This window comes from Hippoglossus stenolepis, chromosome 15 (genome assembly GCF_022539355.2).
Source record: "Hippoglossus stenolepis isolate QCI-W04-F060 chromosome 15, HSTE1.2, whole genome shotgun sequence".
Lineage (NCBI taxonomy): Eukaryota > Metazoa > Chordata > Actinopteri > Pleuronectiformes > Pleuronectidae > Hippoglossus > Hippoglossus stenolepis.
Window position 1 is genome coordinate 2,255,184 of NC_061497.1, and position 14,055 is coordinate 2,269,238.

Here is a 14,055-nt window from a genome sequence, read left to right on the forward strand (position 1 = left end):
ATTTGCTCTGGTACCTGCTAATTAGGATTAGCTTTCACAAATGTTGGCAAACAGGAAAAAAAAACACTCAACAACAACTTTAACGAAAACTAATGTTACCAACCAAGCAAGTAGAAACACAGCCACTTTTTTTTTAGCTCTGCGAGGTCTGTCCACAATAGTTGGACTGGCCATCATGGTTGGTAGACCATCAAAACATCCATAAACGGAAGATTACAGGCAGGTCCCAGTGGATATAAATCAGAGGAATTTCTTTCCCAGTCAAACCAAGCAGTTTCTAACATTGGAAACCCTGACTGATCTTTTCACCTTTAATCATAGCACTTCTTTTTTAATTTTACTTCATCTGACCTTCTCCTCTTGGGTTGTTCCTCATCCATTTCACCTCTTTGACAACGTGATTATGTCGTGGAGATACACCACCGTCATGCTACCAGTGGTTGACATTCCATGACATTTCTTTAACGCTTCCACATGTCTCTCACCTGCAGCCCCGATCAGTAATGATAACAATAATAACTTTATTTGTATAGCACTTATCTAAACAAGGTTACAAAATGCTTCACAAAAAAGATCCATGGCAAAAAGAAAAATAAAAAATAATAAAAGGTATTCAATTCAGTTCAGCTTTAAGGGCCAAGGAACAGTTGTTCAATCACATTTGAACTCTGTAAGACTGGTTGTTGTAATGAAAATAATAATCTTCAGTAATTTTGGCGTCATCAGGTGTTTCAGCCTTTTAATCGTAATAATGTTAAAAGCCGAACCTGAGGGTCGGCTGAGGCAAAAGGTAAATCCGACTGGCTACTGGCTTGTACGGCAGTACTATGAAAGTCATGTGGCCCGCTCAGTTGATCAGACGTCATTACCTCTATGCCTTTTTAAACCACACTAAATACCTACTCTCATAGGCAGCAGAGTCAGAAGCTTTCCTATTTAAGAAACTACAAAAAATGTGGTTGCAATAAAAGTAAGATAAAAGGAATAAAGGAGTTAAAACAATACGGTACTACCAGAATTACAAATCGCATGTTAAAAACGCTTTCCTATTAAAAAAAACGTTTTGAGCAGTGATTTACTTACTAACCCTGAGTAGCCAGCCTGGACCTAGGGACAGCTAACAAGGACATGCTGGTCGGTCTCAGGTTGCAAGTGGGATTGTAGGGAGTCAAGAGCTGCAAAATGTAAGAGGGGGCCAGCCCATGTTGAGCTTTGAAAGTTATTAAAAATCAATCCTTGATTTAACTGGCAACCAGTGAAGGGAAGCAAGGATTGTCGTGATATGAGACCTGTGGTTTGTTTTAATTAAAATACGAGCAGCAGCATTTTGAACAAGCTGCAAACGAGTTACTGGTTTGACTAAGGCATGTCTACAGTGTGTTGCAATAGTCCAGGCGGGAAAGACAAAGGTAAGTAATAGCTTTTCTAAGTAAGGGAGAGATAACTGATTTAGTTTTGGAAATATTTCGTAGATGGATCATAGCAGGATTTAATGATTTCATTAATGAGTATTTTAAAATGCAGATGAGAATCGAATGTGACACCTAGATTTTTAGCTGTGGTTTTAATATTGATTACCAGGGGGCCGAGAAATGATAAGAGTTTGCCTGCTAGCTGATCGGGACAGAAGATTATTATCTTTTTTAAAAAAAATGTTATTCAGTAGACTACTAGAGTAGACTACTCTTTCCCCTGTTAATCCTTAAACTGGCTCTAGTCGTTAGGATGTGGCTAATCCTCACCTTCACCCAGTGCACGGGCATCAACGCTCATTGACTGGAGTAGTGTTGTGTTACTCTGAGCCACATTATTTCTTTGCCATTTATAGACAGAGGGCTGTGTAGGGAACTGATTTTATTTCAGCACACACACAAAGTGGGACAGCTGAGGAGATTTTCACTGAATCTGACACGGTGTGTATTGGGTTATCAGATCATCTTTCATCGGCCAACAAATTATAACCACTACTTAAAGCAGCATGTCCTGGTCAAAACAGCGCATCTACCTGAGATGTCTCTAAGATTTACAAGGACATGCATGTTATTAAAAAAGAAACAACAAAAGGACTATTATGATGTCTCTTTCAATTAAGTGCATGTTTCCATCTCGGAGCCGAATCCGCCTCCATCAGCTGTGAACACTACATCCGCAAGCTGAAAAACAAAACCCTTACCAGCTTTTTAATAAGATGCAGAGAATCCAGAGGGATCTTTATAGTAAATGCCACAACTCATTAGGCTAATTACCCTATCACACATTTACTCCGCTGCTAATAACAAAGTAGGCAGAGAGACAGAGCGAGCGAAAGAGGAAACCACACATCTCCTCATAAAGTTGGCATTCTAGCAATTAGTGAAAAGAAACATTAAAGCCCACACACACTTCCTGAGGAAAATAATTAAAGAAAAATGGCAGAGATACTGATTCTCTGTGCTTTTCTCTTTTCAAAGTCTACAGCCCCCATATGAGCACTGTGTAGAGGCTCGAACTGGCAGATCAGACGGCGATTAAAATAAGAGTGCTATTTGTGTCTTTTTACATAATTTGACTCACTGTGGGAGACTGTGACTTGTGAAGTCAAATTTAATTGTGTTTATAACAAGGTAACAAGGTGTGTTAAGTCATTAGCTCCTTGCAAGGACAAAAAAATTCTAAAATTCTGATCTGCTCTGCTTCGTCTAAATACGGAGCAGCCAGGGTTTCACTTAGGAGCTACAAATAATCATATTTAACAGCACATACTGGTGAAGCCTCAACTCCAGTCGCTCCCTGAGCTCGGTGCTGCCGCTGACACCGTTGATCACAACATTTTAATTGGCTATCACACACATTTACAGACTCAGCTGACTCTATATCCTCCATAGTACCATTTAAGTGGGAAGTAACTCGAGTTGCCATCTTATAACTCTACCCTGTGTCCCTGTTGTGTCACAACACACTGATAATATTACAACTGCATTTACCTGCAAGAGAAAAGGATACAGACCCTTATGCTCTTCAAAGGCTTGTCTAGACATATATTTAAGAACTAAAACCTTCATCCACTTAATGACAGCAAATCTGTATTTAAAGTGGCACTCCACCAATTCAACGACTGACAATGTGACATCATGTAGCAGGACAACTATACAGAAAGTCTGTTTTACAAACTAGAGGTGACTCATGTGTTGGCTAATAAGTCCACAAATGAACCATTTCTTTCCAGCATTGTTCAGTTAGGGCCAATACAGCTCTATAAACATGGTGGAGATGCACAACTGTAGTTCTGCTTGTGTGTCATTTTCCTTTATTTCAGACTGAGGTAGGTTTGGGAAAATGATCTTAGAATTTAGAGTGCGGATGTCAATGTTACCATTAACATGTGCAATATGTGCTGCCTCAATTTCTATAACTCATCAGGAAAAGACTCATGATTAGAGTTTTAATCGAGACTGTCCAAACAAAACAAACAGCAGCTTTTATTGTTGAAGCTGTTGTAATTGTTGCCTTTGGAAAAAACAATACTATTATCACTTTTTTTTTTTTAGATTACAACTGTTTGGGTTTGTGAGACAGAAATCTGTTGTAGTCAAATAGGCAAGGTCATGGAATTGAAAGTGTTGGAGTTCAAGGGGCAGTTTCATTTAAATTTAATTATATAAATTAATATGTGTGTGTGTGTGTGTGTGTGTGTGTCTGCGTATATATATTTACCTATACTGCCATGAATTTTACAGATATGGCTTTTTCTTTCATACAGAGCAGTTTTTTTTCTAACCTACCAGGCATGTTAAAAACTGTTTTACATTAATTAACACAATGGAGAAGGGACAGACAGATCTTAGCTCTTATAGATGTACTCCAACCAAGCAACTAATAGTACATTAGCATTATTAACATTAATATATTCTCAACAGAGGACTTCAAGAGAGCTGGGTAGCTGAGACCCCATTGAAATACCCATATAAATAATAAGCTCTATATGTCTTTGTTACAATTATTCTTGTTGTGTTTTGTTGCTCCTGGGAGCTTCTTCTCTTCTCCCCTCTATATGTGGTTGAGGGGGGAAGAGGAGAAAAGCTGAGGCAAGAAAAAAAGAATGTGGAAGTGGAAGAGGGGCTGATTTACTGATGTGGACCACTCCTCCACCCCACCCCCAACCACCAAACCAAGCTGCTTCAAACATGGCTGCTCACATCAAAGGCAGCCGTGTATCTCAGAGGAGCTGCTAAGGACTTTACAGACGCTCGCCTCAGGCCTGAGCGCGGGGGCTCGCACCTCCTCAGACAGCAGTGGCGGATACCCGCGGGTGGGACCCGAGGAGCCGGGACAGGCGGCCCAACACAGTCTGCAGTGTCATCTCGACTTGACGGGCTGCACCAGACTGCACAGCAGCTTGTGCCTCATTTGGCTCAACAAATCTAGTCAGTTGTTGGTGCGCTGCCTTCACCAGGAGATCACCCAGCACGATTAAAAATGTCTGTATTTTGAATAATTTACTTCATAAATAGATAATACAAGCTCATTATAAGGGTGCATCAATATTCTAGTTCTAAGCTGAGAGTGGAGTGAGGTGTTTTTTTTTCACTGCTGTTTTGGATTTCACCCAGCAGTGATTTTTTTTTTCTTTTCTTATTTTCTACACCTAAGAAGGTGATGCCTTGAAGGGCTTCTACATGGTAAATAAAAGCGTAACATTTGAAACAAATCTGTAAACAACCTAATATGAAGGAAATTAAAAGGAAGGAGCTTCTCTACAGATCAGTGTGGAAATTGTCACACAACATTTCACAATGCTTAGTGCAAAGTGATTTAAGAGTCTATGTAAAGAAAGTGCACTAATATTTTTAGGAATGATAAAGGACCATTTCAAAATTTACACATGGCCTTCGATAAATGGGGAGGGACTAGTGAATTGACCTAAACTCCTGAATGAGGTCTCTATGATTTGAAGAGTGATGCTTACCTTTGAAAATGACTGTTGGCGTGAAAGAGAAATAAATTATGTTTTAAAATTAAAGTCTGGAACCATGCTGAAACCTTACACATTAAAATTTCTGGTATCATTTTGACAGTATTCTCTGGTTTAAGTATGTTTTTTTTTTACATGTTATTGTCCAAAAGAACATTGCGAAGGATGTAATTTTAAGAGTTTCAGTTATTCATGTTAATTGCTTTTGCCTAATAATGAGACATAGGAGCTGTTATATCTGCTGCTATGTCAAATGTTTATTTAAAAGTCAATTTATAAAATTCAAAGAGTAAATGGAGCCTCTGCTCGCCTTTGATAAGTGAAAGCATTTGCTGAAGGTGCTCTTTGGTTTAAGAACGACACTGAGTGAAAATTGAAGGATGCACCCTTCAAGTGCAGTTTCAAAAGCTTTTATGTCATGGCTGGTTTAAGAGAACACATTAAAAACAGCACCAGTGCTTGTGGCATTCATTGGCACATCAAGTCAATTTACAATTTCTTAAAGCCAGCACGAAGCTAGGGAGAAAATGCAGTAATCATTCCAAAAGAGGAACAAGTCAAGGGTAGAATAATGCTTAATGACAAATATTGGGCCAAATACTGACATTTCACCAAGAGGCAAATTGATTAACATAATGGTGTTTTGCTTCCAGTTGACCATGTCAAGTGCTCTATGTTGACTGGGATGATCTGGCAATTATTTTGGAATTCAGATTTGTGCATCCTTCACACAGGATATATAGGTATGGGCCCTACAATAACGTTAATACATGTTTTTATAGGAGATTGAACCAACCTGTAAACAGCCCTCTTGTCCGACTCAAGCTGGGCCTGTGGGTCAAGGGTCGCACTGACGGAGGTATTTCCTGCTGCAGTGGCTGCTGGGATATGGACCTGTGGGGTCTTGGCGTTCTGCTGAGTGGTGCCCGTCATCTGGGGACACAAAATAAAAAGATCCAAAATGTAATTAATGTTTTAAAAACAAAAGTAGTTGTAATATCCTTTGAGAAGTTTCACAGTATTGTCCAGTTGAAGAAAACAGTGCCCTTGGAGGTGGTAGAGTTGTGCTTTGAGCAAAATGCTAAAATAAGGATGTTAGTTTTATTACAATTAAAATGCTAGCATGTTCAAGTTTAGCAGGTATAATGTTGTGCAGCATGCTAGTGCAGCTTTGATTAAAATTTGAATATCTGCACCAAATCTCATAGTAATCGATCTCAACCGCAACTGTTCCTACAGCCATGTGTCACGAGCATGGATTTAGCTGTCCCCAAAAAAATGTAGGCGTTAAAAATTATTTGAGAAATGAATGCATCTTTTAAAAATACATTTGCATTTGAACTGACTGGACCAAAATCTGAAAAAAAAACATGATTTGCGTGTAATTAGCCTCAGCATGAGCTTCACACGATCACATGATCACAGCGTTATCCCATGAGCATGAGCGTGCAGCTGCTTGTAAGGTCTAAGTAATTTTTTAATCACTTTTCAAATGCAACGCGCATTTGACACTGACAGACTACAAATGAGCAAGAAGCTGGAATGAATAATTGTTGCTTGACAGGTCAGTAGCCTTGTAATGAAGCTATTAAGCAGAAAGCATGAGACAGGACAGATTAGGTAATTGAACAACGCATGCTCAGGTCACATATAGATTCCTGTTAAATGATAAATATTGAATTTTTAGTTAGCAACAGCACAGTGACACTTCAGTAAGTGTGTTCACAGCTCATCAACGTGTACTTAGAATATCATACCATACTGTACGTATGAGACTACTGGTGTTTCAACGTGAATCATGAGAGAATCTGTTCACTTCTCAAGCTGTTATTTGTGCTGTGGGCTGGGCAGAAGAGTAACATGCTTACAAACACAGCCCATTGTCTTCCTTATCCTTTACCCCACTTTCCTCTCTCTCATTCGCTCTCTCTGAGGAAATGAGTCGAACAACCCCCCATTTTTTTTCCAGGGTGGGGAGGGAGGAAGCTTCAAGTCTTAATCCCAGCCCCAAATGGAAAATAAATTAGCTTCTTCACACTTAACTAGCTCTCATTTGCATTTGCCGAGTGCGCAGACTGCAGCTCGGGAGCTCTCCCCTGGCACTAATCCTCTGGGCGAAAAAGCAGACAGAGGTGGTGTGGACGAGGGAGGAGGGTTACATGGACCTGCTCAACTTCACCTCCGCGAGATGATCCACAGTGTTGGACATCGCATGGGTCCAGCCACAGTTGGGCTACATTAATTACTCTGACCTGTTGGTGGCATCACGTGTTGTGTTGAACACGGCAGACTGGGGCTTGACCTTTTCACGTTTCACGCCTGCACTCTGACACTGTCTTAATTATAACATGCAAATCAACAACATGAAAAATTATTTTCATAATCGTATAGACACTTATGTTACATTTGTGGTGCAGGTATCACTATAACATTCTTGTAATACTGCTATACATGTTACATACGTTCACTATATTATTAGATTCCAATAATATTCCTATACTTCCATCAGAAACGTTAAAAATAGTTTTTTCCCGCTCGATTCTCTAAGTGTTTGCTCGTTATGGGATTTGTTGGGTTCCTCTCCTATATTGTAAGGTCTCGGCCTAATTATATACAGTGCCTTAGAGTAATGTATGATAGGATTTGGGGCAATTCAAATAAAATTTAAGTGAATAGAATGTTTTCCATCTTCACATATACAATTATATTGTATAAATATAATTACTAATGTACTAAAGTTTTGTTTACTACAAAATCACACAAACTCACCTTTCTCCCAGTTTCATGAGAGCTGCTGACAAACGGATGACACTGAAATCCACTACAGAAGAGGACACATTATTTTTGTCTCAGGGACCCTATAGCTACAGAAGCCCAGTGAATACAATGGATGTACTCTGTGATTCTAATCAAACAAGTCAAGCAGTCAAACAGGATGTGTGACCCCTGTGCGGTCAGTTGACCCAAAACATCAGTAACAGACATGCTGTATATTTTGGTCAGTGGAAAACTTGCACAGGACATGGAACAAAAATCATGAAATACTTACTGATTTAATGTAATAAAAGTACTTTATGGCCATTTATGTATTTTGTCACCTTCATCTAATGTGCAAACCTGTGGCCCAGACTTGAATATTTTTTTACACATTAGTAGAGGTACAGTGAGTCGTCCACTAACCAGGCCGGCTGCGTGATCCCCATCTCCCCCATTACACGTGCCGAAGTGTCCTTTGGCAAGCTAATGATTCCCTTATTGCCTCTGACGTGTGCCAGCAGTGTATGATTGATGTATGATAGAGAAAGATGAAAACATAGATGCACTGTCTGAATGTGTGTTGATTGGGTGGATGGCAAAACTGTACTGTAAAGTGCTTTGAGTGGTCATCAAGACCATTCTAACTTTGGTTGATTTCATATTACATTTAGTAACACATTCCTATTTTATATTATATTTATAATCTTATCTAACTGCTAATCTGAGATTACTAGTTAAAAATAGCTACGGTCAATTACTTAATGGTTTCTAGCACAATCGATACTAATTGAGTTCACTACAAACCAAAGGTTTGAAAACTTCATTTCAGATTTCAAGCACTTACCTATAGCATTAATTAATCTCAATTTAACAAGTAGCAATCAAAATTAAAACATGGGGGCATAAATATCATGATTCATTACTTATTAAGATTTTACCACGCAGAGGAGATCTGCCTCATCTAATTAATCACATTATGACGATACTTTGCTGTCGCTAAAGTCAGACTGGTGCAGAGCACTGAAGCACCTCCTCCAGCTGAAGCCTGCAAACAAAAATCTAAACATTGTGTATAGTTCACACTGCAGGATTTTTCACCCAATTAGCCATTTGCTGACAAATTCTGCAATTCGTTGACAAAAGCCCCAGATAGGAGCGAAATCTGTTTTCGATCGGAAGTCGCCAATTGCTGTGTCATCTGAAATACAATTCAAGAGGCTCGCACACATGTCGCTTCCTCCAACAAATTTTCAAGCAGCCTAAATATCTATATAATTCAGTGAGAACTACAGCCAATCAGAATACAGGACGGGGTGAAGGAGGTATGAAGCAGGTAGTAGTGGTGAGATGCCCATGAAAATACTTTAATTAAGTAGTAGACTAAGTTTAATTAATAATACACAAAGAAAGCGTGTAATTATCAAATACTAAGTTACTATTCCTGAGTAATAAAAAAGTTATTACATAGTCAAGGACAAAGTTGAGGATAATAACAATGATTTACTAGTTCTATACAACTGTGATGTGTCGTCCAAAGAACTGTTTCACCTCCTCCTGCTTGATTTATCATTCTGTGGACAGGATGACACGTGTCTCACGTGTGTTTTTAATGATCAAATGTAGTTTGGAGACCAGACATACCAGTCTGGGGTTTCTCCTGGTGGTAAAAGATCACGCAGTGCATGACCCCCCAGTTGTCAGTCAGTTGTATGAACTCACAACGACTGCAACTCACCCGAACACGAGACAACAAATCATGAAGTGATTACTGCACAGCAATCCGAGGACTTTGAAAGTCATGTAGTACTTGTCATGAAACGATCCAAACTTGTGCTGTTGTGGGAGATGCAGAGACCCAGATTTTCAGGGTCTTTGACGTTCATCAACATTGTTCTTCTAGCAGATGAGTTGTATGTCAGGCAATGTGATAAACTGTGATTCGACCTCTGACCTGTTGGCTCTCCTGGTACGATGGTGGAGGAACACTCTGGGTGGCCATCATTGTCACTGCAGGTGCTGGGGACGCATGTTGCATCATGGGATAGCTTCACATTGAGACTGGTAAAGAAACAGAAAAAAAAAGAAATAAAAAGATAAATTAATCCAGTGCAAGCAGTGATTGTACATTCTTTAATGTCAGCAGCCACCAGGTGCTGCTATGATTGAATAATACGAGATGAGATTCTCACGCAGCATCTCACTCTCGTCCCTCTCCGCCCACTTATTTTCCCTTTCTCTGTTTAATTTATTGACATTTTTATTATTTGTATTATTTCTCCTGTCAGTCTCCCTATGCTTGTATTGCATAGGATGATGTATTCATACTGAGTGATCTACAATGCTTCCAAGCAGAAACACAACAGAGCAACACAAACTCAATCATTGAGCCCTTTACAGAAACACTTTACATAGCAGCAGGTTCATAATGACACCGCAAACAAACCCGACTACTTGTTTACCAATTACAGACAGCTATGCTTGTTTACTAATTACAGCTGGCTTTAAAGCAACCCATCGTGGTGGAGTCACCTTGGTCTTCGTCTCTATGTGTTGGCTGCTGCTGTTGTTGTTGCGCTGTTACCAAGCCAATCAAGAGGGCTAATTAAGGCTCTTGTTGGTGGGCTAATTGCTATTGGCCGGAACCCCACAGGGCTGAGGGCTGTACCCTGTGGAATGCCGCTGTAACCATCACCCCCCACCCCCACAGTTGGAGCTAATTGTGTTCACACACACAAATGCACACAAACACGTAGACCCCCGCCATTGCCCCAACTTACCATAGGCAAGCACAGCAGGTTCTCCATCCTGAAGCTACATATAACCTATGAGTAGGCACCGCATGAAAATGTCTTGTAAATTAACTATTTGACCTGGGGGAGTAATAAATGTGAGGTTAGACTTTATTATCAAGAAATTCTACTGTTTTAAATCATTGTTTAAAAAAGGAGTGTGCCCTGATCTCACCAGTTGATTGATACAGACATTACAGAGTTCAATCTGGTGCTTTAACCACTGATGTGGATCATCAAATGAAAAGAATATAAGAATATAAGTCCACATGTTCACATGGATACCTTGAGCTACTGGGCTTATTGCAAAAATGCCTCATAATACCACATAAACCATTGTGTGGTCATTGCAGGCAGGCAACAATTATAATGGAATGGTGCAGTATGGTATAGACCTCGGGGAAAACGCTTGATTATAACCTATTGAAATGTAACTGGAACATTTGAGCAAAATCTCTGTACTAGTTGTAACATCTGTGCAACAACTGCCTCAGGAAGTAAAAAAAAAAAACTGTAAATGCGCCTGACCACTAAAGCCGAGAATTTGCAGTTACTGATTCTAACTTGTGAGGTCATGGCCTACTGAAAAGGAACTACAAAAATCATATAATGATTTTTACCAGAATTGCATGTAAGGATTTTATACAAAACTATGCCCAGAATATAAAAGGAGACAATTCAGAAACTGTGCCTTAAAATGAGCTGTCAGGACATATGTAACAGCCTTCGCCTTCAGCCATGACCATGCACAATTTGGTTTCTTGTTGCCAGTCACTCATCTACAGTCCCAATGTCACCTGGCAACAACAGCAAGGTAGACTGTTCCTTCCCCTTCTAGTGGTAATCCACTTGCCATATTCCACTCTTGCTCTGGCTGCCTGATCAATATCTTCCTTGCCTTCCTCAATGGTCTCGGACTCTGTGGCCACTTACGTTCCCCTGGCTGGTCTCGATGCACACTGCCAATGTGTGGCCTGGAGAGCCAAGGTAAGTGACCTCAGGCAGTGGATCTGCACAAAGCCACAGCATAGACAGTCACCCTGACGCCACCTGAGCCCAAGGCTCATGTGTTTAGCCAACCAATCTTCATTTCAGCAAAGACTGACCATTGGTATTTGCATTTACTGGTGAAATTCGTCACGCTACAGTTGTAGGCTACAATCCATCACCTGTGGTTGGCCTGGCTGTGTGACAACTTTTAACCCCCTCTTCAGCCTGACTGACGGAAGGAAAACTGAGAGGAGACGCACAAATACATCTTCCTTTAATACCACAGACACATGAGAAATATTTGAGGAATATCAGTACGTGATTGTGGTTCATACATTTAAGTGTTACACAGCTATAAAATCCCTTTTTAATGCTCCTCCTGTAAATGTCTGTGCCCCACGCTCCTCGAATAAAAAGACAATCCTTGTGTGGTGTTCAGGTTCCTGCTTCCAGACAGGAAGTGATGCTTCAGAGTCAGGACGATAAATGGCAGATGTTCCCAGACAGTGAGCTCATCTCACACTGAGACCCAGACTGTGGCAATGTCCCAGTCTGTAAAAGTCAGTGACAAGACAACAAGGCTGAGAGCCAACTCAAAGTGAGTGGCATCTGAACCCACCATCGCTGCCAACATCCTGATGTTGAATGCTGGTTTAGTTTCATTGATGACTTCTAATTTGGGGTTTTAGCTGCACATCTGTGTGTTTTAACACTGTGCGTTTGTGCATGCATCTGTGTGTGTTCATTCAGTGCGGTTATACGAGTGTTTGCGTTGCATGTGTTTACATTTGTTAGTGTTCCATGTGCACGTCTGTATGAGTCCTTGTGAGTGTGTACTGATTGCGTTCTGGTTTCTGTTCTCATTCCAACTGGTATCAGCTGAAAGGCATCTTCTCTGTTATCAGTCCTCATTTTAATTGCAAATGCAGCGAGCGTGTTAGTGATTAAATGGAAAATTGCACATTAATTGATGAGACTGAAGATAAAGCAATTCCAATTACTGCACAGTATTTTAGGCGGCCTCTCAAGTTTCGCCATCCCTCGAAGGAATGAGCCACCAAACGCCAAATTTGAGCAGGCAATCGTGCATCCATAAATAAACACAGAGACACGTAAAAATGCACAAACACATGCCCTAACGGCTGCTGAAGCATGAATGTAGACAAGATCACTGCAACAACACCAACAAACAAGACATTTGATTTCAAAAGTGAAATTAAACACAACAGAAACAGAACTTACCAAGTGACACTAAAAGCACACATTTCTTTGTCAGAAACACATTGAACAAAAAGATACAATAACCATCCCACAACCACTCTCTCTGAACTCACCAAAGGTGTATGGTTACACAATAAGTCATAGAATTCATTTTGAGGGCAAGTGAAATGTTTGTTTCTCAACAATGGCCTTTAAATTATTACAGTGTTCATCATGCATATCAATTGAAAAGTGCCTGAAGTCACAATCAAAATTCAAAGCAAGCATAAAATGGAAAATGAGAAGTAGGCATAAAATTATTCCAACAAACATCAAAGGCTTTTATGAATTTGGATTGGAGGCACTCCTACTTTTTCATCGGATCCTTGTGCAGTAAGAAACGCTTCTATTCAGCATTCAATTTTCCAGCAATTCTCAAGCATAGAATGGGTCTCTGCTGTATTGATGTGAAGTTGGTCAATGGCAAAGCTGCAGTTTCACTCCGTTTACCACCTGCATTGAAATGAAAATCCATATCTGGTTACATATGATATAATCACCGCCTCTGGCCTCCACACTTCAACCTTGTCTGCTTTGGTTTGAAGGTGAATTCAATGCACTGTGTAGAACTATTAAATGTGAAATGGGAATGCTTCCTGCTTTGAGCCAAGGTGATAAAAAGGAAACGGATCCTCCTCGTGATTTAAACCCACAGCAGCAGCATTGTGGGGCACATATCTTGGACTCCAGATCGTGACCTAGCAGGGGTTTGGCACGGGATCATTAAAAGAGGACTTGTGTTAGATAAAGATGTGATCCTCTCTCATGTGGGATTATCAACACTTTACTGACTGCAAAATCAACGTAAAGAAGTGGTGAACCGAGGTGCCAGAGCTGACAGTCACACACGTTTTTTAGCACAGGATTCATTCCTCACAGGTTAAACTGAAAATAAGCATGTTGTTGGGTCGACTGATACATTCTATCCTGCAATGAAAAAGCCATTGAAAGTCTGGAAATGTTACAGGAGTGCAATGCTTAGTATGGACTGTGTGCACCTTTATAGGATGTCAAAGAGATTACAATTCATCCTGAGAGGGAACTTGAATATCTGAACCAAATTCTATTGAAATCTGTAGTTCTCCAGATATTTTACTCAGAGCCACAAATATCAACCTTGTGGTCGTATTAGTGATAAAGTCAGAGGATCAACAGAATTATCAAAGTTTTAAACTGGGCGCCATAGATATCTGTACGAACTTCATGGCAATCAATCCAATAGTTGTTAAGATTTTTCCGTATGGTGTCTCAACTGACCGAACAAACAGAACCAAACTACAGACTGTAGCCATTTTGTCATATGGACTC

The 14,055-nt window shown here is 40.1% G+C and overlaps 1 protein-coding gene across 6 annotated transcripts in view; it reads right to left on the minus strand.

Annotated features, from left to right (window-relative positions):
- The window catches only part of pknox2 (pbx/knotted 1 homeobox 2), a 96,920-nt gene that overhangs the window by 33,999 nt on the left and 48,866 nt on the right, over nt 1-14,055 (minus strand). For 2 of the 6 annotated variants that reach the window (XM_035177699.2, XM_047343633.1), the window contains 3 exons: nt 9,660-9,766; nt 5,748-5,884; nt 4,946-4,957 (listed from right to left, as the gene is read on the minus strand). In XM_035177699.2, coding sequence (XP_035033590.2) covers nt 4,946-4,957; nt 5,748-5,884; nt 9,660-9,746 — 236 coding nt within the window. In that variant the 5' untranslated portion in view covers nt 9,747-9,766. Of the gene's footprint in view, nt 1-4,945; nt 4,958-5,747; nt 5,885-7,720; nt 7,773-9,443; nt 9,459-9,515; nt 9,767-14,055 lie in introns of those variants that run through there. The other 4 variants (XM_035177704.1, XM_035177703.1, XM_035177702.1 and 1 more) reach the window with 4 other exon arrangements.